At 40.7% G+C, this 24,915-nt stretch overlaps 1 protein-coding gene across 5 annotated transcripts in view; it reads left to right on the forward strand.

Moving 5' to 3' along the window:
- MAP3K1 (mitogen-activated protein kinase kinase kinase 1) overlaps positions 1 to 24,915 on the forward strand; it is a 274,135-nt gene that overhangs the window by 199,008 nt on the left and 50,212 nt on the right. For all 5 annotated transcript variants that reach the window (XM_030193149.1, XM_030193151.1, XM_030193150.1 and 2 more), the window contains 6 exons: positions 3,577 to 3,698; positions 11,565 to 11,646; positions 11,795 to 11,972; positions 16,452 to 16,745; positions 19,620 to 19,741; positions 23,053 to 23,144. In XM_030193149.1, the coding sequence (XP_030049009.1) occupies positions 3,577 to 3,698; positions 11,565 to 11,646; positions 11,795 to 11,972; positions 16,452 to 16,745; positions 19,620 to 19,741; positions 23,053 to 23,144 (890 nt within the window). The remainder of the gene's footprint in view (positions 1 to 3,576; positions 3,699 to 11,564; positions 11,647 to 11,794; positions 11,973 to 16,451; positions 16,746 to 19,619; positions 19,742 to 23,052; positions 23,145 to 24,915) is intronic.

Raw genomic sequence — 24,915 nt, forward strand, 5'->3', positions numbered from 1 at the left:
AGCATATCGATTGGTGTACTGTAGATTTTGAAAAGTTGATAAATCGCTAATTCAAGCTCCTCTTATAGTTCTCCAAGGTTTCCAGCTTCTGGTGAGTTACCATTCGATCTTTAATTAACAACCTGTGATGATCTTTCAAATTTTTAAAATCCTTTTCAAATACCAAAACCTGTTTCTCATACTGAACCAAACGTTCATCATGCCGAGTTACTTGTGACCTAGAATGCACAGAGGTCCTCGTAAAGAATCGGTCTGTATTTCCACCTTGGTAAAAATAACCGATTTGGAAATAGAGGGATTCCCAAAGCAAATTGCATGCAAATGAGCTGGTCGCTGTTTTTGCGAACAGACTCATTTGCATGCAGTAGGGGGGAAGCCAGTCGGTCAGCTGAGCATGCGCAGAGCAGCCAATCACTAAGCGTGGCTACTCTGCGCGTGCCGCAAATGGCTTTCATACCCGCACGTGTATGAAAGCAGTAGAGAGAGAGCCTTTTATCTATTTTCTTTTGTTTTTGCAAGCACAAGCATCAAGTTCCAAAGGAAACAGTTCGGTGCCAGAGCCAAAAATCTGTAAAATAAATGTATTTGCTAAGAAAGTTCACTCCATCACCTGTTCTTAGACGCAAACGATAAAAGCTGAGTGGTTAAAATTGTTACACCCACCCAAGAAAGCTAGAAGATGGGCTGTCTTCTTACCTGATGACGCTTGAAGAGGAGCAAGGACTTTGCTAATTGCTTAAGAGGTTAGGGAAGAATGAGCCAAAAAAAAAAAAAGGGCACTTTCTATAAGAGGCAGAGCCATGCAAGAGAGGGAGAGGGGCGGGTTCGCAGCAGAGCACGGGGGTGGGGGAGCTGTCAGCTGCCAGCTCCCTGATCCGCTGCACAAGCTGCAGGGGAATTCCTAATCCTTGTTGCCGGTTCTCTCACACTTCCAGCCCTTTTTAAATTGCTTTCCTGGGGCACTTGCATGTCCTTCCCCCCCCCCCCCCCCCCCCTTTGGCGGTCAGCAATCTTCCTGTCCCAGCCTGCAGGTCCTTCTCCTGCAGGAGTGGCAGAGGACCCTTGCAACAATGAAGAAATGTCAGGACTGATAGCTCCAGACCTCTCGTTAAATTTTCCATAGTAAATGTAGGGTGCTGCTTCTGTGCATCGCTCTGAAAACGGCTGTGCATCACTTTGCATGCACATTTGTATAGTAATTATAATAACTTTGCATACAATTTTCGTTAGCTGCTACCGTGTCAGGAAAAGAGCTTGAAGAACACTTTTTTGCATGTCTCGTTGTATTCCTTGTTCGCTAAACTGGCTAGAACTGGTGTAAAAACCACGTTGCTGGCTCGTTAGGTTTTGTGCATTTGGACCTGGGTCTGCAGATTGTCTCCCTCGTTGAAATTGTTCAAATCTATTAAGCAAGACCCCAATTTCCCAGTAGTGTCCCAAATCTCCTCTAGTGTGATCTTCTCTACTCCTCTCCTCCCCACACTGCTAGTAACTGTAGTAAAAGAATGGGGGGGGGGGTCTAATAAGCAAGCTGCCTTGCATTGTTCCAGCTCCATATTCAACTCCCCCTCACCAGGGGAACTAGGCTCACACTCCGTGTCAACTGGGAATGCCGCAGCCCAGTCGGGTCAAACCATGGCAGTAGCATCGGCATCCACTGGCTTCTCCTGCATCGATGTTGTATTTCCAATTCCGGGTTGTAGAGGAGTCTTGTGGCATTCGGGACTCACGGTCATGTTGTACCATGCCTCCTTCCTGGGGCACCTCTGCCCGAGTTTTAACGCTGGCTGCGGGAACCGCAGACTTGAGATCTTCTGCTGAGCCAGAGTCACAAAACCCTCCGGACTCGGACAAGTAGGTCTGTGTTTTTCTCTTGTGTTTAACCATTGCTGAACTCGCAAGCAAGAAGCAGAGCTCAGCAACTCGCATCTGCCTTCAGCACCATCTTGACTTCACCCCCACCCCCCAGTATAAATCTAAAATTACAAAAACAATTGTAAATAACAGAGTAAGCATGTATAAACCCATACACACACTCCTTACCATTAATTCTGTATTTTATTTAGTGTCCTATAAGGGTCTTGAAACAGTATTCTCCAAAACATGCTGTCTAAAATCTAGTGGAGGCTGCTGTCACACTTTGCTTTTCACTGACATGTATCTCTCCCACTGCATTGTGTTAAGCAGTGTTGTGGACAATTACATCATCTGACAAATATTTTGCGGGCCATGCTCTACCACTTCTTCCTACTTCATCTCTCACTGAAAGTCTCTCTAGTGTGCCTGATGCTTAAGTTTGCTTTCTTTTCAATTATTCTCTCCACCCATTTTAGCCTTTATTCTTTATATGAATTTAGCTCACACCTTTTCATTAGTAGCCCTAGATGGCTTATAATGGAAGTTTGTTTGAGGCAAAGAGGATGAATTACATGCCAAAGGTACAGGGAGTGTCATCAGGCTGTGAGTACGGCCTTCCTAGTTTTTTGCTTTCTCTCTAACCACTAGGTTACTCATCCACTCCTTTTTACTGATGAGTACAGTTGGTAGTCTCATATTTTTAGCTATTCAGTATTTCACATATTATTTTACATCCATTAAACCTTTTATCCCCAGATTAATAATAGTTTTATTCAAACAAGTCATATTTAAAAGTGCTCTTTGTATTTTCTATACCCTTTATTTTTGACTTTCACATGTATAACTTGTACTCATTAGGCTTCAGGATTGAGGGACAGGTTTTTTTTTTTTTTTTTTTTTTTAATGAAGTTATGCTAGAGTTTTTTTTTTTTTTTTAGCACAGTGGTTCTCAAATTGTTGGTCCAGATCCCAGATGGAGTTGCGAAAAGAATGCTCTCTTGCCCTCTGGACCTCTGCTGTGACCTAAGCACAGTAGGCAGTCAGTATAGGGCCTGTGAAAATTCACAGGCTCTGTCTCCTCATCCTGTGTAAACTTCCTGTTAAACTGGAAACCCATGTGAAGTACTGGGGGTGAGCACACAATGATTTGATAACACAGGGCCCTGTGCTGACTACTACTTGTGATACCACTGCTCCTACCCTCCTACTTGAATGAGAGAGGAGGGGAGGGGATGTCTGTTTTGTTCTCATCATCATCGTCATCATCTGGGGTTAAAATTGAGATATAGTGGATAAATGTTTGAGAAGCACTGATAAAATGGGTGCCATGGTTGGTTTTCGTTCATGTATATGTTCAGTATAAGTAGTTCATTCTGTTAACTCCACAATTTAGGGCTCAGTTGTGACAGACTTGTATCCTAATCCAGTGGTTCTCAACTCAGTCCTTAAGGGACTTTCAACCAGTTGTGTTTTCAATCTACCTACAATGAATATGCATGAGAGAGATTAACATGCAGTGCCTCCATTTCATGCATATTCATTATGCAAATCTAACCAGACTGAGTGTGTCCTGAGATGTGGGTTGAGAATTACTGCTCATATTCAGGGTATTGAGGAAGCATGTTTCTATATGTAAATTATAGTAATGATTGGCAATAGGTCAGTTGCATTAATATATATTGATAACATTTCTTTATTTTTTTCTACTGTCATTTATAGCATGAAGGATGAAGAAGAACAGATGTGCCCTATTTGCTTATTGGGCATGCTGGATGAGGAAAGCCTGACTGTTTGTGAAGATGGTTGCAGAAACAAACTACACCATCACTGCATGTCAATCTGTAAGTCATTTACTAGCTTTTCCTTTTTTTTTTATTCTTTTTTTTGATAGGTAGCTTCTGTTCTTAGATGTTTATAAATCATAAATGTAGATGTTTATTTCCTGGAGTTATTTTAGACTACAAAATGTAATATTTTTGCGCTGCAGGTGTCATTGCTGGGTATATTCCCCCTCCGAAAAATACACGCCACCTCCCCAAAAAAGTGCCAATCTGTAATAGTTCTAGGTAGTTTCCAATAAAACATAAATATGATACAATAAATTTTATGCATATGAGGAGTCATCAGTATCGAAGAAATATACATACAGAATGGAGGATCCGAGGCAGGCAAGGGGAAGTGGTGTTTTTATGAAGTTTATCAAATATACATATATTTTACGTTTTTTGCTTTAGGAGTATGTTGTCAGTGTGTAAGCCCTACTCTGATTTCTGAACTTTGTTTTGCTACAATTCAAAGCATGAGTAGGTGTGGAGTAAGAGTAGTGAAGATTGAGCTTTTTAATATTATATTTTATGTGGCTTGAGCTACAGTAGTACTGACTGTGGTATTTTCAGTATCCTGCTGAAGTTAGTATCTTGGGAGTCAATTTTCAAACCAATTTAACCGGTCAGAAATGGCTCCTGACCAGTTAAATTGCTTGTTTGGGGCTAACCGATCATATTCAGCAACACTTAATTGGATAGCACTGCTGAAAATGTCTGGTTAGCATCTAACTTGAATCCTACTATTTTGGGGGCATTTCAGAGATGGAGTCAGCACTTGGCCGGTTAAGTGCTGATATTCAGAACTTAAACTAGCCATGATAACTGCATAAATAGGACTTACTTATGTAAGTGCCAAATATTGCACTCAACTGGCTATGTTTTTGGTGGCTTCGTACACCCAGAAATTCAGTGCTGGAGCCCGGATATGGCCCGGCATTGAATTTCCGTGGATAATACCAGAGGCAGTCAGCAAAATGCTTATCGCTGCCTCCTGAATATTGGGCCTACGGATTCTAGTTGGTCAATCCTGTGGCAACTTTGTTTTCAATATTTTTTATTTACAGTAAATTACAGGATTACTATGGCTCCAGTCTGACAAAACTGAAAAGAAAAGGGCTTTATGTATACAAATTCTGGAGGGTTGTTTTTGATTATATTTGCTGGATCATCTTGTGAAGCATTTCTGGCTTTTTTTTTTTTTTTTGGTCACATTCAGAGTTGTAATGTGATTTGGAGCCAGTGACTAAGCTACCAGTAAATTATTATTATTACATTTGTACCCCGCGCTTTCCCACACAATGCAGGCTCAATGCGGCTTACATAGTAATTTGAAATACAAAGTTAATAGAATTTTAATAAAACAGTAGTAGAACAATGTAAAGTTGGGCTTAGTAGTGTATGATAAGTTGAGCTAGATAATATATGACTAGGATAAAAGAGGGTAGACAGGATAGGATAGTGTAATTTGGGAGAAAGGGTAAGGAGGGATAAAATTAAGGAGAGATGGAAAGAGAAGGATGGGAGGTTGGTATTTAAGTCAGAACAGAATCGGGGGTGGAAATTGGTGAGATTAGATTGGGGCATTTGGGTAGGCTTGCTTAAAGAGATGAGTTTTCAGCATTTTTCTAAAGGGCAAGAAGTCGTTTATTAATCGGATTGGTCTGGGTATAGCGTTCCAAAGCTGGCATCCCAAAAAGGAGAAACTGGATGTGTAGTAGGTCTTGTACTTAATTCCTCTACAATTAGGAAGGTGTAGGTTAAGATAAGTTCGTGAAGAAATAGATCTGTTTCTAGCAGGGAGGTCGATCAATTCATTCATGTAGCCAGGGGATTCGCCGTGGATGATCTTGTGGGTCATTGTGTTGATCTTAAAATTTATTCTTTCTTTGATGGGGAGCCAGTGAAGCTTTGCTCGAAGAGGTGATGCACTTTCAAATTTTGATTTGCCAAAAATAAGTCTGGCAGCCGTGTTTTGGGCAGTTTGGAGTCTCTTCAGTATTTGGGTTTTGCATCCTAAAAAGACACTGTTGCAGTAGTCGGCGTGGGTAATAACAGTAGACTGTATCAGGTTCCGGAAAGTGTTGAGTGGGAGATAAGGCTTTACTCGTTTCAGTGTCCACATCATATTAAACATTTTCTTCGTGGTGAGCTTAGCGTGGTTATCAAAAGATAAATGGCTGTCTATCGTTACTCCCAGTATCTTTAAGTTGTCAGATATGGGGAGTTTGACATCAGGGGTGTTGAGAGTAGTCGGGAGATAAGGGGAGTATTGGGAAGAGAGAATCAGGCACTGCATTTTTTCTTTATTTAATTTCATTTTAAAAGCATTAGCCCAGGAGGTTAGAGTGGTAATGGCAGTATTGATTTTGTCGTGGATTTCAGATAAATTGAATTTAAAGGGGATATATATGGTGACGTCATCGGCGTAAATGAAAGGATTTAGACCATGTTTGGTTAGTATTCTGGCCAAGGGGATCATCATAAGGTTGAAAAGTATTGGGGAGAGTGGAGATCCCTTTGGTACTCCACATTCTTATGACCATGGGGATGATAGATTTGTAGCTCCTTTGACTTGATAGGATCTGGTAGTAATGAAGTTATTAATCCAGTTGATAATGTTTCCACCAATCCCAAGTTTGTCCAAGAGTTTGGTAAGGATTGAATGGTCAACCATGTCAGAAGCGCTGGATAAGTCAAATTGTAAGAGGATGATGTTGTATCCGTTTGCTATTTCAAGTTTGAATTTAGATATTAAGGTTAGAAGAACCGTTTCAGTGCTTGTGGGCAGGTCGGAAGCCCGACTGGGACTCGTGGAGGATGGAGAATTTCTGAATATATTCATTAAGTTGTGAGGTCAGTCTGTTTTCCAATAATTTGGTGATTAGAGGTATGGATGCAATTGGTCGGTAGTTGGTAACGTCATTCACAGGTTTCTTTGTATTCTTTGGGATAGGTGTTAGTAATACGCTACCGTGCTTGGTGGGGAAAGAGCCTTTTTGAAGTAAAAAGTTTAAGTGGGAGGTGAGATCGGAGATAAAGCATGAAGGGGCGCTTTTCAGAAGGTAGTTGGGGCAGGGGTCAAGGTGGCATTGTGATATAGAGAGTTTTGATATGGTTATGATGACTTCTTCAGTAGTAAGGGGGTAACATTAGTCCAGTAACGGTCAGCAGGTGTTTCATCAGTTCCAGGGTCCAGTACGTCAAGGAAGGTGTCAATAGTGGAGTTATCTTTAGAGATTGAGTTACGAAGATTAGTTACTTACCACTTACTCTAAAAGGTTGTCATCTAGATATCCTTTAGATGAAGTAGGCCTGAAGAGATGTTTGAATCAATATCTAGCCATTGGACATGGCCATTTATTTCTCTTAGATACTTTGTGACTTTGGATATTAAAAATATACATATCCTAATTTCAGTCTGAATTTTGCTCAAGAAAGACACAGATTTCTAAAAAGATCACGTGTTTCTTATGAGTATTTCCAAAAAGTGTATAGAATGCATCTCTGACTTAGATTATACGAGAATGTTAAGCTTAGATTTAGGATCAGATATGAAACCGAATATTGTATAGAATAGACCTAAGTAACTTGTAAAAGGCAAGAACTGCATTCCATGCTGGGGAAAGTTGGGCATCTTTAACCAGTGATCAAAAGTAGAGGGAGGTTGTTAAATTGTTAGAACTTACATGATGGGGTAAAAAAAAAAAAAGGTTGTATCAAGCTGTGTTTTTGGTAAATGTGAAAATTTTCTAAAACATGGCAAAATAACTTCTAAAGTAAGTAAGAACTCCGCTGCAGTAGGTCTTCTGACCCAGACTTAAAGCAGCTTTGAACAGCAGCAAATACTAGATTTGAGAGTGGTTCCCAAACATATCTATGGGGACTCCTAGCCAATCAAATTCTCAGGGTCTCCTCAGTGATTATGAATTAGAGAAATTTGCATGCTTGTTCTTATTTATATCCACACTAAGTATGCATGAGAAAAATTTGTATATCTGAAAACTTAACTGGCTGGAATTCCCCAACAGATAAGTTGGGGTCGGGGCACTGTTTTAGGTAAAAAGAGAAAACAAAAAGATTTACCTTAAAAACACCTTCATCTTTCTAGAATATTTTCTTTATTAATATTTGTCTCTGTGTAGTGTCATCAGGTAACAGCAGGTGTAGTGGCAGTTGTGACACAATTTTAACATGCTTTGGACAGAGTGTGGTAGTAAAGGCTAGGAAGAGAAAAACAGACAAAATCTTTTGAGGCAGCAGCTTGAGCATTGCTGGGTGACCAGAATTGGATCAAGAGAGAGTGCTAGATATGATGCATTTAGATTTTAGCAAAGCTTTTGACATGGTTTCACAAAGATAACTAATAAATAAATTGAGTGTCCTTAGTATGGGTCTAAAGTGACTGACTGGGATTAGGAACTGGATAAGTGGAAGGCGACAGGGTAGTGGTAAATTGAGCTCACTCTGAGGGAAAGGGGTGTTACCAGTGGCATGCCGCAAGGTTCAGTTCTTGGGCTGGTTCTTAACGTTTTTGTAATCGATATTGCTGAAGGATTGTCTGGTATAGTTTGCCTGTGATCTAGATTGTACCTTGTGAGTTCTTTTGTATTTTCGGATGGCAAATGTGCATAGACTACAAACTCGCATATTCACCTAGGAAATAGGATATAATAGATACATTTTATATGATGCCAGCTAAATAATCTGCTCACACAGCTTCTGGTTACAGATGAACAGTATTCATGGCAGTCATCATGAAGGATCTGGCCTGTAGAGACTTGCGGCTGACTCCACAGTGCACAGAGATAAAATATCAGAGCAAAAAGCCAAAGAAAAGAAGACGAAAAAAACCCCACAAAAAGTTCCTCTAAAAAAAATACCAGTGCATAGTGCAGTTCTAGTCCTGCTCTGATGACCAATCAGAACATGCACATATATACATTCATTCATTCATTTAAGCACTTATATACTACTTAGACCTAAGCAGTTTCATTTATAGGTACTGGATCTGTCTCTAGTGGGCTCGGTCTAAGTAGTACATTGTAGTACTGTTGTACCTGGGGCAGTGGAGAGTTAAATGACTTGCCCAGGGTCACATGGAGCTGCAGAGGGAATTGAACCTGGTTCCCCAGGATCTCAACCCACTGCTGACCATCAGGGGGCAGGTGAATGTCTCTGACTGTGGCAGGGGGATTCAGAGACAAAGCAGTGTAAACCTAGGCTTGTCAGATAAGAAAAACAGATGTGAGGCTCAAAGTTAGGGAGAGGGAGGGGCCTATTTTCCACTGACCAAAACAGGTTTGTACCATTCTACATCAGTCTCTACAGATGATACCAAAATATGCAATAGGGTAAACACCCCTGATAGTGTGGATAACATGAGGAAGGACCTAGTGAAGCTTGACAGTGGTCTGGAATTCGGCAGCTAAGATGTAATGCTGAGACATGCAGGGTCATTCATTTGGGTTGAAAATACCTGAGGGAATGGTACCGTTTAGGGGGTGAAAAACTTTGGGCCATGAAGGAGGAGCAGGATTTGGGTGTGATAATATATGATGATTGTGAGGCATACACGGTTACATTTGTTTTGGGGAGTAATTGGGAGCGTGACACGTAGTATAGATTACAAAAAAACGTGACGCCGCCAGGTTTTGGTATTAGACAGTGTAGTGTCTGGAAAGTTACCTGTAGACCCAAATTCATAATGCCCAAATAATAACAGAACTAATTCCACACCCAAGGATATTATAAAAATAGATTGCTTATTTATTTAGAGGAGTAGCAAGAACAGTGAAAGATGCAAGAATAATGACGCAGATGGTCGTATCATAGAAACAGCTCAGAGTAAACACACATAAATCCTTAAGCTAGGCTTACTAATACAGCCCACTAACCTAGTACTATATAGCAATTATATGGCAGCTATACAACCTGATTGTTGATGAAGCCAAGCATCCAGCAGATAGCAGAGTGTTCCTCATACAGGTCAGTCAGACAACAGAGCAGGGCAGCACTTCAGATGGAATGCCCTTTTTATAGAGAATGCACAAGTTTCAGCTAGTGCAGTGATGTCAGTCTTGGCCTTGTTGAGACACAGGTCCTAGATGTTTATCCCCTCATTCTCATCTGTTCTACACATTGGGACTCAGGGAATTCCATTATTGTCCCACCTCATGGCATGCTGGAGGGCAACTTAACCTTGAGCTCATTGTTTCAGTGAACATTGTGCTTGGGTGAAAACAAGCCTTAAAAGTCTGGAACCACAATTTTGTGAATTCCACTGGTGGTGAAGTAATGTGGTGGTTGTTCTCCTTGTCCACCAACAGCCTTAGTAATGTTTTGCAATGTCCTTGTAAGTCTGCAGCCTGATGACCAATAGGCCTTGTCAGTGAAAGATGAAGTTAGCCAGAGTCTGTATATGTAAAGTCAGGTTGATCATGCTAGAAGGTGCCATGCATTATAATCCTATATAACTTTGTTATATAGTGGCATGTAGTGTCACATATAGTGCCTGTTGCTCCTACAATGATCTTAAGGTGGCCAAACAGGTAGAGGCGACAGCAAAAGCTAGAAGGATACTTGGGTGCATAGGGAGAGAAATGCCCAGTAGGAGAATGAGGCAATGATGGCCTTGTATAAATCTCTGTTGGTGACCTCATTTAGAGTACAATAGGATATAAACAGGATGGAGTCGGTCCAGACGACGGCTACTGTCAGTGGTCTTCATCATATAGCGTATGGGAACAGACTTAAAGATCTCAATTATGTATACTTTGGAACAAAAGCAGGAGAGGGGAAATATGATAGAGATGTTTAAATACTTACATGGCATAAATGCACAGGAGGTGAGTCTCTTTCAATTGAAAAAAAGCTTTGGAATGAGGGGGCATAGGATAAAGGTGATAGATTCAGAAGTAACCTGAGGAAAGACCACCCTTTCTGTGAAGTACTGAATTAGTGGAACGGCCTCCTAGTGGAGACAAAAAACTGTATCTGAATTCAAGAAAGCTTGGGACAAGTACATAGATCTCTAAGGGAGTGCATGGGAGAGTAGATGGCATGGGTGGGCAGAATGGATAGGCCATATGGTCTTTATCTGCCTGCCTTCATTTTTCTGTGTTTCTGTAAAACTTTCAAACCAAGAAGGAAGGAAATATCCACCACACTCTTCCTGTTGTATTTATAACTTCATTAGGCTTTTAAGAAGGCTAGAGTAACCCAGGCAGCAGTGGTATAGTGGCATCAGGCTTCCAAGATACCTGGGCTGATAACCTTCATGTTATAACAGTAATGTCAGTAAGCATTCTTGGGATAAATATAGCAGTGGAGGGCATATGTTTGGGATATTAGGTAATATACATATATGGTGGAGGATAGTAACTGGTGTTTAAGTAGCGGAATTTATTTGCTCATTGACCCAAAATAATAGAAAATCAGAGAGAAGAACTGGACAGACTGATTGGGGGCCATTGCTCTTTACCTGCTATCATTTAGTATGCATTCAAAAAATACTGTTATCCTGAAATGAATTGGCGATTTAAGTAAATTGAGTAAGTTAGCCTTTCCTAAGTGCTTTGAAAATATGCCTTCACATATCCTTATGGAAAACGCTACCATGTAATGCAAACTTGTCTTTGGGAGTAAGCAGGCCAGTGACATACCCTCTTATGTGAATCAAGGTTGGGATATACTAGTGAGTTGAAATAAAGAAGCTCTCGTTGCTACTGTGTGTACCTTATGTTCTCTGTGGAGTAGTAGAGTATGATTCTCATCGGAGATGTATTTAGAATTAAGAAATTGTTTGAAAATGTTTTATGCTAATCATTTGTGTTCAATTTTATTTTTTTTACTTTATGGGCTGATTATTTTGTTCTATTCAAGGGGCAGAAGAATGTCGAAGAAACAAAGAGCCTCTCATCTGTCCTCTTTGTAGATCAAAATGGAGATCCCATGATTTTCACAGGTATGAATTCAATTTGATTGTTAGCTAGTTGATATTTGTGTGTGTGTATTTAAGTGTAAAGAATGTGTAAAATAATTAACATGATTTAAAATACCATTTTAAATGGATGCAAGTCTTAATTTTAACAATCATTTTATGATATTGGCAGTCATGACTTGACAGATGCTGATTCTTCTGCTGCTGTTCGGTCTGTGCAGCAGCAAAACCTGCAACAATCAGCCTCAGAATCTCCAAGGAGAGCCCAAGAGAATAATTTAAACCTAACTCACTATGGAGTCCAGCAAATTCCTTCTTCCTACAAAGACTTAGCTGAGCCTTGGATGCAGGTAATTTTTGTTTTGTGATTACAGCTGTTGGTTTTGTTTGGGCCTGTACTTCATAACGGCTCCTAATGTTGCAGGAAAGCGTGGGTGGTGCCCGGCAGCTAATGCTTCTCACTGCTCAAATGACTGTCAGCTGCATTCATCAACCCCCGGATTCTATATAGGGCGCTCAGCACATAAACTAATTAGTCAATTGGGTACTAACAACCAATTATTGATGTTGGAGTTAATTGGCACTAATTTGGATTTACGCATGCATCTGCCTATGCGTTATTCTATAACGCTGTATGCCCAAAGTATCTCATGCGCAAGCCAAAAGGAGATGTGGCCACTGGAAAGTCATGAGTGGGTCAGGGACAGTCCAAATATTTAATCTTATAGAATACCGGGTTTACACCAAATTTCAACTGGTGGTGCACAGTTTGGGAACTGCTGGTTTATGCTTTTAAATAATATAAAGACTAGGGGACATGCATGAAATTACATAGTAATACTTTTTAAAACAAAGAGGCGAAAATATATTTTCATTCAACCCAGTTGAGCTCTAGAACTCATTGCTGATGGATGTGGTAAAAGCAGTTAACACAGTTAACTGTTTAAAAACAGTTTGAATAAATTCCTGGAGGTAAAATCTATAAACTGTGCTTATGGTAGATCCAGGGAAGGCTACTGCTTATCCCAGATGATCAGTAGCATGGAATCTTGCTATTTCTAGGGATTGTTCCAGGTACTTATGACCTGACTTGGCCACTGTTTGAAGCAGGTTACTGGGCTAGATAGACCTTTGGTCTGATTCAGTGTTATATAAGCATAGGGTTACCATTTTGTGTCCTCTGAAAAAGAGGACACGTCACGCCCATACCTCGCCCCTGCCACACCCCTTTCGGGTCCTCGTTCTGCCCCCTATTCCCCTCCCCGTCACATAGTCCCCTCCCCCCCCCCCCCCCGTCACATACCCCCTCCCTCACTATCTAGCCCTGGTGGTCTAGTGACGTCTTCGGGGCAGGAAACAGCCCCCTCTTTCCTGCCTGGAGCGCTGCCTGCCCTTGCCTGCATCCTCCTCGGTCTCGGCTGGGGATTCAAAATGGCCGCCGAGAGTTGAAGCGGCCTCGTGAGACTTCAACTCTCGGCAGCCATTTTGAATCCCCAGCCGAGACCGAGAAGGATTATGGACAAGGGAGGCAGCGCTCCGGGCAGGAAAGAGGGGGCTCTTTCCTGCCCCGAAGAGACGTCACTAGACCACCAGGAAACATGGTAGGGAAGGGGAGACGAGACCAGACCCACGGCGCTGATCGCCCGCCCGCATTCATGCACGCACACCCGCCCGCGCCCACGTTTGTCCAGAAATCCGGACAAACGTGCGTGCGGGCAAAATCCGCCGGACGCCCCGGACATGCCCTCAAAAAGAGGACATGTCCGGGGAAATCCGGACGAATGGTAACCCTATATAAGCAGACCTTTGCAGTTAAAAGGTTTTTAATTAAAAACTGAATAAACTGGCAAGTTTCTGGAAAAAAAAGTCTCTTTATAAGCTAGATTTAGTTGGGCAAAGAGTTCTGTAACTCGAGAGCAGAAGGAGAGAAAGCTATTTTTTAGTGCTTGTAAACTGTGATTCAGAAGGGATTTTTAAGAAATCTCCGGCCAAAATGGGCATATTAACCAGTTTCTTAAATATAAAGGGCTGTGTCGTTTAAATACTTTTGAATCTGAATGTGATACTTCACAGGTAAATCTACTGGTACAGAGCTGAATGAGGCTTAACTAACCCAAAATGTTAGAAGTCTGTGGTATCGGTTTGAAAACATTTTTAATTCTGTTTACTTACCTTATGCAATTTTGCCCAACGGGGCTCTCCGTTTCACTCTGCAATATAGCTTCTTAAGGGGGCCAAGTAACCCATGGCAAATCACGATGCCTTAAGCAATGGCGTCCTTTACTCATGTGACACCGGTAGTGAAAGTGTCACATGAGTAGAGGACACTACTACTACTACTACTATTTAGCATTTCTATGGCGCTGCAAGGCATTGTGATTTGCCATGGGTTACTTGGCCCCCTGAGGAAGCTATATTGCAGAGTGAAACGGAGAGCCCCGTTGGGCAAAATTGCACAAGGTAAGTAACATTATTTGTTTAAGCAATTGTTAGCATCACAATTCTGACCATCTTTGACGTGCTTTAGTTCATTTTATTCTCAGCCCACATTTGTACACACAAGTGGAGTTTTTTATGACCAGTGATAATAACGGAGTCAATGAAATGCGGGCATTAAGTGCATTTACTGTTCTATCGCCACGCTGTGACTACTGAGGTCTTTTTCTCCACTATAAACAGAATGAAAAAGTTTTCAAACCAATACCACAGACTTCTAACATTTTGGGTTAGTTAAGCCTCATTCAGCTCTGTACCAGTAGGTTTGCTTCAATTTTTTTGCTGAATGTTTGTCTAGTGTTATCTATACTTCACAGGTAGCCATTCCTTTACTGTCTTACACAATAGTACTTCCTCGTATATTTAAATTTAAAGAGATCACAGAGTAACATCTAAAGCTGTATTTCCAGATATCCAGAAATATGTTGAAAGCTGTTACACAGTTATGTAAGCTTCGATGTGTTTAGAGTCACTTGAAGATTTACTTCTAAATTCAGATAAAAGCAATTTTTTAACCCAGTAGTAGGAGTTAATCAGGTTTCATTTTGTTAAAATCAAACCTGGTTAACTCCTACTACTGGATTAAAAAATTGCTTTTATCTGAATTGTTTGTGAAACCATTCTGCTTGAGACTTTCCTGGAAAATGGATGGAACACTTCAATTCACGGAGCACATCCTAAACAACACAGTTTATGATGGGGCTTCTCAACCCCTCTCCTGGAGCCACACTTAGCTTTGACTTTTGAAGATTACTACAATGAATGTGCATGAGGTAGATTTCTTTTGTTTAGTGAAGGAGTAGCCTAGTGGTTAGTGCAGTGGGCTGCGAACCAGGGGAGCCGGGTTCTATTCCCACTGCAGCTCCTTGTGACTCTGGGCAAGTCACTTAACCCTTAATGGCCCCAGGTACAAAAACTGTGATTATGAGCCCTGAAGGGACACAGAAAATACCTCTCTTCCCATTCCTTCCAGCTTGCCCACAATAACCTCCATTCCTCTATCTTCCTTGTTGCTATCAGGTTTTCCACAAGGTTCTGTCCTCGTTCCTATACTTTTCAACATTTTTCTTGCTCCACTTCTCACTATCGTGCAAGAGTAAAACTGTACACCGTTTTGTTGTGCAGACAATATTTAAATTCTCTTGTGTCCCGAACAACCTCTACTCTGTCTCTCTCTCAACACCTGCCTCTCCTATGTCTCTCAGTGTCTCCACGACCACTGTCTTTTTTCTAATGCCTTTAAGTGTGAAGCCATTCGGCTTCCTGATTACTTCAATCTGTCCCACCCTAAAAAACTCTTCTCTTCAGTCAAGATTCTAGGTGTCACCATTGATTGTAAGCTTGCATTCAAACTACTCGTTAGCTCAGTTGTTTGGTCTGGGGTTGTTTTTTTTTGTAATCATGGCATCTATGATGGCCGCCCCTTCCTCTCTCTCTCTGTTTACATATCCTTCTTGCACTTGTCATTTCTCACTTGGATTACTATGATTCCCTGTATCTTGGTCTCCCTCTCTGCTCTAAAGAGGTTCCAGCTCATTCAGTCAACTGCCGTAAAGTTTCTGCATGGTTGCTTCGACCTTGTCACTGTGGTCCTTCAATCCAAACCCAGGCTTCCATGATTGCATTAAGTTCAGAATTCTTAGTCTTGTCTTTGAAGGTTGCTCGCCTTCTGACCCACACTGTACCCAACCTGTCTTCACAACTTTCTTATCCCTTATTCTCCTACTTGTTCCCTCCATTCTTCCTCCTCCTCCTCCAACCTTTCTCTGTTCTCCACATGCTTTCCATTTAACCATCTCCTGTGAAACTGCTTTTAGCTATCTCGACCCTCAGTTATGAAATTCTCTTCCTCACTCAGGTCTGAAACTTCCTTGAAGACTTTTAAGTCTCTCTTTAAAACTCACCTATTTCATCTAGCCTTTAGTACTTCTTCCTAGTAGTTGTGCTCTGTCATTTCTCTCTTTTCCTGTCTGCAGTTTCTTTTTTTTTTTTTTAATATTTTGTTGTACACTGCATGATCGTCTTCATTGGCTCTTTTGCAGTATATCAAATGCCGTAAATAAAAATATAAACCACTTTGGATGTACCACAGAAAGGCAGTATCAAATCCCATTACCTTTTATCCTTACCCCTTTAGCCATTGTATACTGATCTGTTTCATGCATATTTTGTGATGACCCCTAGACCCCAACTGGCTATGTGTTTCTCCAGGAGAGATGTGGGTGGAATGTGAAATGTAGAAGTCAGGTCTACATTCCTTTATTTTTTCCTAGGTGTTGCCCTGTGATGACAACTCTTGGTTTTATTATGTTTTTCCACTTCTTTTTAAAAAGGTATTTGGCATGGAGTTAGTAAGCTGTTTGTTTTCTCGCAACTGGAATATACGAGAGATGGCACTTAGGCGTCTTTCCCATGATGTTAGTGGTGCCCTGCTCTTGGCCAATGGTGAAAGCACTGGAGGGTCTGGAAGCAGTGGTGGCGGCACCACCACCAGTGCTGGAGCACTGCCTGCTGCTAGTGGGTCATCTCAGACCAATATCTCAGGAGACATTGTTGTGGAATCTTGCTGCAGTGTGCTATCCATGGTTTGCGCTGACCCAGTCTACAAAGTCTATGTCGCTGCTTTAGTAAGTAATCTCATCAATTCATAAAATATTTTGTATCTCGGTTGGCTGTACAGCAGTTTGTCAGTTAACAGTAGATAGTGTTTTTTTTTTCCATATTTCCAACATAGGGCTTGTAAAAGGAAAAGTAGGGCATATAGGAGTAAATTGTATATAGATTGCCAAAAGGCACCAAAAAACTGGGTGCTAAGCTAGTATTCTGTAACGGCAGAGGTGCACGCCAAACTGTTATAGAATATTGGCATAAATCTTCAGTTAAGCTCCAGACTTCAGATATGACCACTTATGCCATGTCTGTGGCTGGTGTACACAGTCACGCTTAAATGTGGCAGTTGGGCTCATAAATGCAACTATTCTATAAAGTGTGTGCAAGAATAGTTGGAACGCCCCTTCTACCAAGTTTGCTGCACGCTGAGGGCCCCCCCTTTTACCACCACCCAGAAATTCCAGGCAGGGGATGAAAATGGCCATGTGGTAAGTGAAACACTTGCTGTGCAGCCATTTCCCAGGGGAACCCTTACTGCCACCTATTTAGGAGGCGGTAAGGGCTCCCGTGCTACCCCGGTGCAAAAAATTTTTTAAAATCTGATTTGCCAGAAGTGGCATGTATTGAGGGCAGGCACTACTGCCGGGCTGCTGCCAGATTGGTATGCAGCAAAACAGTGGTACAGATAAATTTGATACTGCAAAATATACAATTGGCTGTCAGGTTTGTGGAAGAAATTATGACTTGACAAATCTCAAGTGCCAGACATGGTTGGGTAAAATACTTTTTTTAAGGTATTTAAACTAGAAGTTTAAATACTGTTCCTCCAAAGTATTTAAAATACAAGTATTAATACTTTTTTGATGACATACTTAAAAATACAAGTATTAAATATTAACTCCCCTGTTTACTAAATCGCACTAGCAGCTGCCGTATGTCAGCATTGCCACGTGGCTTAATAAACAGGGGGGTAAGTTAGAAAAAGTATTTAAAATACAAAATACTGTTTTGATGATCAACACTAAACAGAAAATCCAAGTTTTTGATAAATTGTATTACTTTATAATGTCTGTTTTTCTTTTTAAACATTTTAGAAGTCGTAGTTCAAGAGTCTGACATTCTTTGATAATAACAGTGTCACTTGTGAATTTGCTTAAATAATGAAAATAATTTTCCATCTATAATCACTGGTATTGCATTGCCTTGTTGCCCTTCTGCTATCTTAGAAAGCACCACAGACCTTATATAACTAGGGATTTTTGGGCTGCAATGAGCTCATCACACTCAGAATATATCTGTTCTCACTCTCCTATGGATTGAGTGCAGGAAGAGGACTGGGAGAATCATGGGAGGGTCATGTGGGCAGTCCTACTTCAATCTGCCTTCCCTTGCAAGCAGCGCATCATGGACACAGTGAAGAATCATGGGTGATGAGTCCACCCTCTTTACCCTGTACTGTATTGCTGCCTGCTGCAGACTACAGCTGCCTGGATGGGGTGTTTCTCTGCCTTACATCTACCCAGTTACAAATTAATTACTATAGAGTGGCTTACCAGATACTGAGCCTTTTTTTATACTGGTCCTACTTTGGAGGACCGCATAAAACAAGTGGAGGAGTAGGCTAGTTGCAAAGTATTTTGACCAAAGTATTTTGTTAACGCTTTCTGAAAATACTAAATACTTGGTGATAAGTATTTAAAGTAGAAATATAATTGCCAAAGCAGGATAGTATTTCAAATACAAACACAAAATACTTCTCCACGCTGGTGTCAGGTCACCATGGTGACTTGAAATTTGTCTCTGGCACTTGGCATATTGTGCCTGTTTAAGGGTTGTTTCTGAGGTTGCCACCAGAGCAGGACTTTATCCTCCATGTATCGCGGCAGCTGACTGGCTTTGAAAGTACAGGCTGGGAAGGATGGAGAGCGGTTGTTTGGCTTGGTGGGGCTACAGGTTGAAGGCATGCTGACTGGCTTACTCGGTGGTGAGGGCTAACTGGGGTGGAGTGTAGCCAATTTAAGGGAGGAGGGAGACTAGTGAGTAGGAATGGGCTAAAAGAGAGACGGGCTGACAACAGGGTCGGGGGAGGAGAGAGAGAGAGTGAGCGAGACTGGGTGATGACAGGACTGGGTGGGATGGGGAGCTGCTGCTGTATTTTGTGCCAGTTGTGTTCTAGGTTGAATTAAAGACCTGATTTAACTAAGCTTCCTTATTTTTCTTGGCCAAGGAAATAGGTAAACAGCTTTAGTAAATCACTAAAGGTGCTGGTGTAGACCTCGAGAAGAGATTCCTCCATCCATGCTCCTCACTTCAATGGAAACAATGGCAACAGGAGGGGAGGGGTTTGAGAGAAGTTTCTGTGCTGGCTCCTAAATCCCAAGAAAATTTATCAAGGCCTGCTGTATACATTTATATTACTATTTTCAGAGCCAAATTGCAGCTGGGACTTCACATTACTTGTTGAAAAAGGTGGATGTGGCCACTTATCACACAGAACATGAAATTAAATGGATTGTATTTATTCCCAGATCATTGTATAAAAGCTGTAACTAGTGAAGTGTTGGATTTAAAGGCCTGTGAACCTAAGCTGTGCAGTATAGCGTGAAGCTGTGTGATCTGTTTCAGTGTTAGACTTAAATCTGGAAACATTATTACTCATGTTACTATGAGGAAAACTATTCATACCCAATTACATTTCAGCAGCATGAATATCCTTTTGAATAACATGAGACCAAGTATCTCCAAATATTAGGCCATTTGTATGGAATTCAGACAATTACTGTCTTTGTGGGTGAGGGCAGTCTGCGGGGTCTTGGAATTGATGGTTGATGTATTTTAATTGTGTTTTGTTTTTTTAAGTTGACGCTTTTTGCATATTTTCTGCCATACAGAAAACGTTAAGAGCTATGCTGGCATATACTCCTTGCCATAATTTAGCTGATCGGTCAAAACTTCAGCGACTTCTGAAGCCAGTGGTGGAAACAATACTAGTGAAATGTGCAGATGCAAACAGGTATGTTTTTTGTGCGCTCATTTCAGAAGTGATTGCTCTTAATTAGTTTTATTACTGTGAAGGGGACAGATAACCTACTTGTGTTTTGATGCAGTGACTCGTTACATGTGAGCAAGGGGGTTGTGGTAATTCATTTGTGGTATACACCTTTATGCTTGGGAAGTTGTGATGCACTCCACTGGATGAATGTGTGACCTTTGTGGCCATATATCTCATGATTGTTATTTAATGATCCTTGTATTGGTCTGAGAAAAAGATATCGCAACCCATTTAAATCTCGTTTTTCGGGGATCAATATGGTTTCTAAAATTTTGTGTCAAAGTACTTAAGACTTTTCATACAAGTGTGCAGATCATCCTCTATACAAGGTTAACATGGGCATGAGATGATCTGTATAAGTCACACCTCAGTGTTAGGAAACACAAATTTACTCCGGAAGATAATAGCATAATGGTAATGGTGGGTAATTTTCTTAATGTAATTGGCATTTTTGCAAAGATGAGTTTATTTCTTTTTGTGACAGATATTTTAATACAACAGTAAAAGGTCCACACAGATCAAGTTCACTGTACTTCAACGCTGATCAAAATCAAAACTACACACAGTGAACCGTGACTCCAATAATATGGGGAAAATGTCTCATCAAACTGTGGCAAAATGTTATTGATTTAATGCATACAGTGCAAAAAGTAATCATCGACAAAAAAAGAAGATTTTTTTTATATATGTATTTATTTTTTCATGAATTTAAACCTCCCCAAAATTTAACCCCCCTCCCCCAAATTTTTTTGGTGAGGAACTTCACTGTCGATTAGTCCATATACTCTATCAAACAGTCCATGTACAACAAAGTACTTAGGATGAAAACATGTTTCATAGAAAACTTAGCTGATAATCGTTCATCCCGTTATGTGTCTAGTGGTAGATTCCAGCCTATATGCAAATCAGGGACCACACGTTGATTTGCATATAAGCTTGAACCTACCACTAGACACGTGTGCAAGTGCAAAGTGATGCATGTGGGAAAGAGGAATCTGAATTATAGCTACATCATGCAAGGTTCCACATTAGGAGTCACGGACCAAGAAAGACTTGTTGACTGCGGCTGGCATTATGCCTGAAAATTCACTGCCGGGCCACATCCGGGCTTTGCTGAATGTCGGCACTTAACTGGCCAAGTGCTGACTCCACCCGTGAAATGCCCCCAAAATAGCTGGTTTTGAGAGAGGCGCTAACTGTACATTTTCAACAGCACTAACCAGTTAAGTTCCACTGAAAATGACCAGTTAGCCCCGAACAAGCAATTTAACAGTATAACTGAAGTAACAGAAGCTAGAAAACTCTAAATGCTTTACAAAATAATGTGCTATGTTCTCCCACCATGACTGCCCCTTCAGAGTCAACAGCCGTAGTAACTTTGCTCCATCCTTCAATGGAGCAGCCTATCGACCCATTGGTCTTGATGCGTTTTAGAAATGCAGAACTTGATATTATTTTGCTTCTCATTGGAGCACCCATCAGTGAGAGCCCAGCCCCTGCTGTTTCCCTCAAAACACTTCAAGCCTGAAATGCCCCATTAAGGGGGATAGTTCTAAAAGTGGGCACCTTCTTATAGGCTCCCCATTACCATGGGCGAATTCTATAACAGCATCAAAGCACCCAGATTCTGTTAGAATACTAGCATAGTACTTTACACTTAATGTGCCTGTCATAGACCCAGTATAACTGTGGGCGCCTAAATGCAGCAAGGGCATACGTAACTTACTGTTTCCTGTAAGTGGCAGCACCACCCTTGCATTTACATGTTATGCCCTTACAGAATAGCGCTTACTTGCTTTGCTACCACGTACACACAAGTGTGCACTTACCCGCAAAAGTGCTGGTATTCGTTATGTTTATGTGCACAAGTGGTGCGTAAATGCAGGTGCGTAGTTACAGAATTGCCCTTTAAATGCCTATGGGACACATTTTCAAGGCACTTAGACTTACAAAGTTCCATAGGTTACTATTGGGCTCGTTTTCAAACGAGAAAAGCGTCCAAAAAGTGACATAAATGTGCATTTGGACATTTTTCTCACAAAAAGTCCAAATTGATATTTTCAAAACCAATTTTTAGATGTTTTTCTATGAAGTCCGTCAGAAGAGCGTGGTGTGTGTCAGGGGCATTTTAAGGGCGGGATCTGTGCGTTCCTAACACTGCCATAATGTAATAAAAGAAAAACATCCAGGGCTATAAGTTGGACGTTTTGGTCTAGACCTGTTTTATTAATGACTAAGCTGTAAAAAAGTGTCCTAAATGACCAGATGACCACTACAGGAATAAAGGAATGACACCCCTTACTCCTTCAGTGATCACTGACCCCCTCCCACCCCACAAAGATATAAATAAACGGCTTCAGATGTTATAACCAGTCCTATTAGAGCAGCAGGCAGGTTTTTGGAATAGCCTAGTTGTCAGTGCAGTGTACTGTAGACAAGGTGACCCAGGCCCATAATCCACTCTGTTATGCTCCACTTGTGGTGGAAAGTGTCAGCCCCCCCCCAAAACCTATTGTACCCACATATAGGTAACACCTGCAGTCATAAGGGCTATTGTAGTGGTGTATAGTTGGGTATAGTAGGTTTTCCATGGGTTTTGAAGGGCTCACTATACAATATAAGGGGGTAATGGTGAGATGTGTACCTAGGACCTTTTATGTGAAGTCCAGTGCAGTGCCCCACTGCTCTGCTGGGATGCCTGTGTGTCCAATCTACAAGGAAAGCTGGCTCCTTCTACATCCCAATGGCTTGATTTTGTTTGTTTTACACTTGTGTGAGGTTGTTTTTTTTTTTTTTTATTGTTCAAAGAGATAGACATATAAGCACAACAACATCTAGGAAATGGCAAAGAAAAAAGAAAAGACTTTTTCTGGTTTGAAAACGGTCATTTTCACTACTTGATTTTTGGACATTTTCAGCAAAACGTCCAAAGTCAAATTTAGACGTCATATCGAAAATGCCCCTACACATAACTTTGTAAGTCTATGTGCTTTGAAAATACATTTTCACATGTCTTGCTCCTTTTGTATTTGTTGACCTGGGTGAATGGTCTCATGGATGGGTTAGTTGGCCTCTGCATCCTTAAAAGAAGTGACGTGACTACTTTAGAAAACCAATGGTCTTGGTGGTATTTGGACTCATTTTGATAGGCAGGCCCTTGTTTAGCACAAACCTCCAACCATAAATTTTATGCTTATCTAGCATTTTAAGTGTTGTCTTGTTAAATCACTTTTTCTCAGCAACAGTTTGCTTTTATTCTTTTCATACCATAGTCGCACAAGTCAACTTTCTGTTTCAACACTGTTGGAGGTGTGCAAGGGACAAGCTGGAGAGCTGGCAGTTGGAAGAGAAATTCTTAAATCTGGTAACAAGTTATTTGTAATTTTTCAGAAATCAAAACATATACAACACAACCCATAAGTGATGACATCATTAAAATAAGAATCAAATATCATCAAATACATGTCTAAAGATTTTATCTTTTTACGGCACTGACTAAAATTATAAAGGTCTCTAACCTCAACAGGAAAAGAATTCAAATACTTTGGTTCTGAAGAGATCCATTGAGGTGTATGCTGCAACTGTACCTCATTTAGAGAGATCCGTCAGACTTTGTTCCAATTTTGAATGGTACATTCTGAATGATACAGTTGCAATAATTATAGTAAAGATGACTGTATTCTGTATAACACCTTAAGCATCAAAATTTAAGGGGGAAGTAATCAACGTGGGCTACTGTTAAGTTAGATTATTTTAGCACAGGGTTTCATTGCATAGAATGGAACTGTGTGCTAAAATAACCAAAATTATGGCAAAGTAATAAAACTCAACAGTAATTTGCGTTAACTTCCTGCCCCCCCCCCCCCTAAAATTTTAATTTAAGCCAAGTACCATTGGAAGCCAAGTGAAGTTGAATTAAACAAGATGCATTATGTTCAACTCTTGCAATCTTAAAAATGATGTGCTTCAACATTTTACAAAAAATCTGTAAAGTTTTCAAGGTAGACTTTGGCAAACCAATGACTATATAATATTGCAGTAATTAAAATATGGAAATATAATGCTTTGAAATTATGTACAGGAGTTGAGCCTTTTTTCAAATGAGGGAAAACTCTGGAGTGAGAGAGCATAGGATGAAGTTAAGGGGAAATAGGCTCAAGAGGAATGTAAAAAAAATACTCTTTCACGGAAAGGGTGATGAAGGTCGTGGAGACGTAGACTGTGTCAGAATTTAAGAAAGCATGGGACAGGCACATGGGCTCCCTTAGGAAAGGAAGAGTTAGTGGTTACTGAGGAAGGGCAGACTGGATGGGTCTTTGGCCCTTATCTGCCGTCATGTTTCTGTATTTCTATCAGCAGGTAAATTAAGATATAAGATGACAATGGGGAAAATCTTACAGAAGCTACGCTATATGAAATTAAGTACACTACCAAAAATTTTAAATGCTGACCTAAAAGTGTACCTAAATGCCTCATTCCTATTATCATGCTTACTTCAGTACCATCTTAACAAAATAGTAGGGATTTGATCAAGTAACTCACTTCAGGAAATTACCAGTGCTTCTCTTTGCTTATTTATTAATCAAGCTGTAGTCTCTCAACCAATTTTTATAGCATAGAAGCAGGAGAAAATTTAAGATGAGTAAATACCATTAGAAATGTCACAAGTAGCATAAAATATATTGGTGTAGCAATGAAAGTAAAATATGCATTGTACGTTATATTACATAAATGTTGAAGATACAGATAGTTCTTAACCCAGGCCTTGGAAACACAGCCTGTCTGCTGCTGCCTCCATTGTGCATATCTATCTCATATGTATTGGGGGCAATTCTATAAAAGGTGCTAAAAATTAGGTGTCCAAAATCTGTGCAGTAAGATAGTAGTATTCTTTAATAGCATCTAGTTGCCTAGATTCTTTTATAGACATGGAGGTGCCAGCATTTACACCATGTAAAACGTAGGTGTTGGCATTTGGGGCGCCGCTTACAGTATTAAGTTTGACCTCCAGGTGTTTGACCTGCCCCGCCTATTTGCATGCCCCCTTTGCAGTTAGGTGCTCACTTGTAGAATAGTGCTCAAGTGTCATTAGGCATCTAGCTTCCATTTGAGTTTCTAAAGTTAAAATAGCAGCT

Source organism: Microcaecilia unicolor, chromosome 2 (genome assembly GCF_901765095.1).
Source record: "Microcaecilia unicolor chromosome 2, aMicUni1.1, whole genome shotgun sequence".
NCBI classification, from domain to species: Eukaryota; Metazoa; Chordata; class Amphibia; order Gymnophiona; family Siphonopidae; genus Microcaecilia; species Microcaecilia unicolor.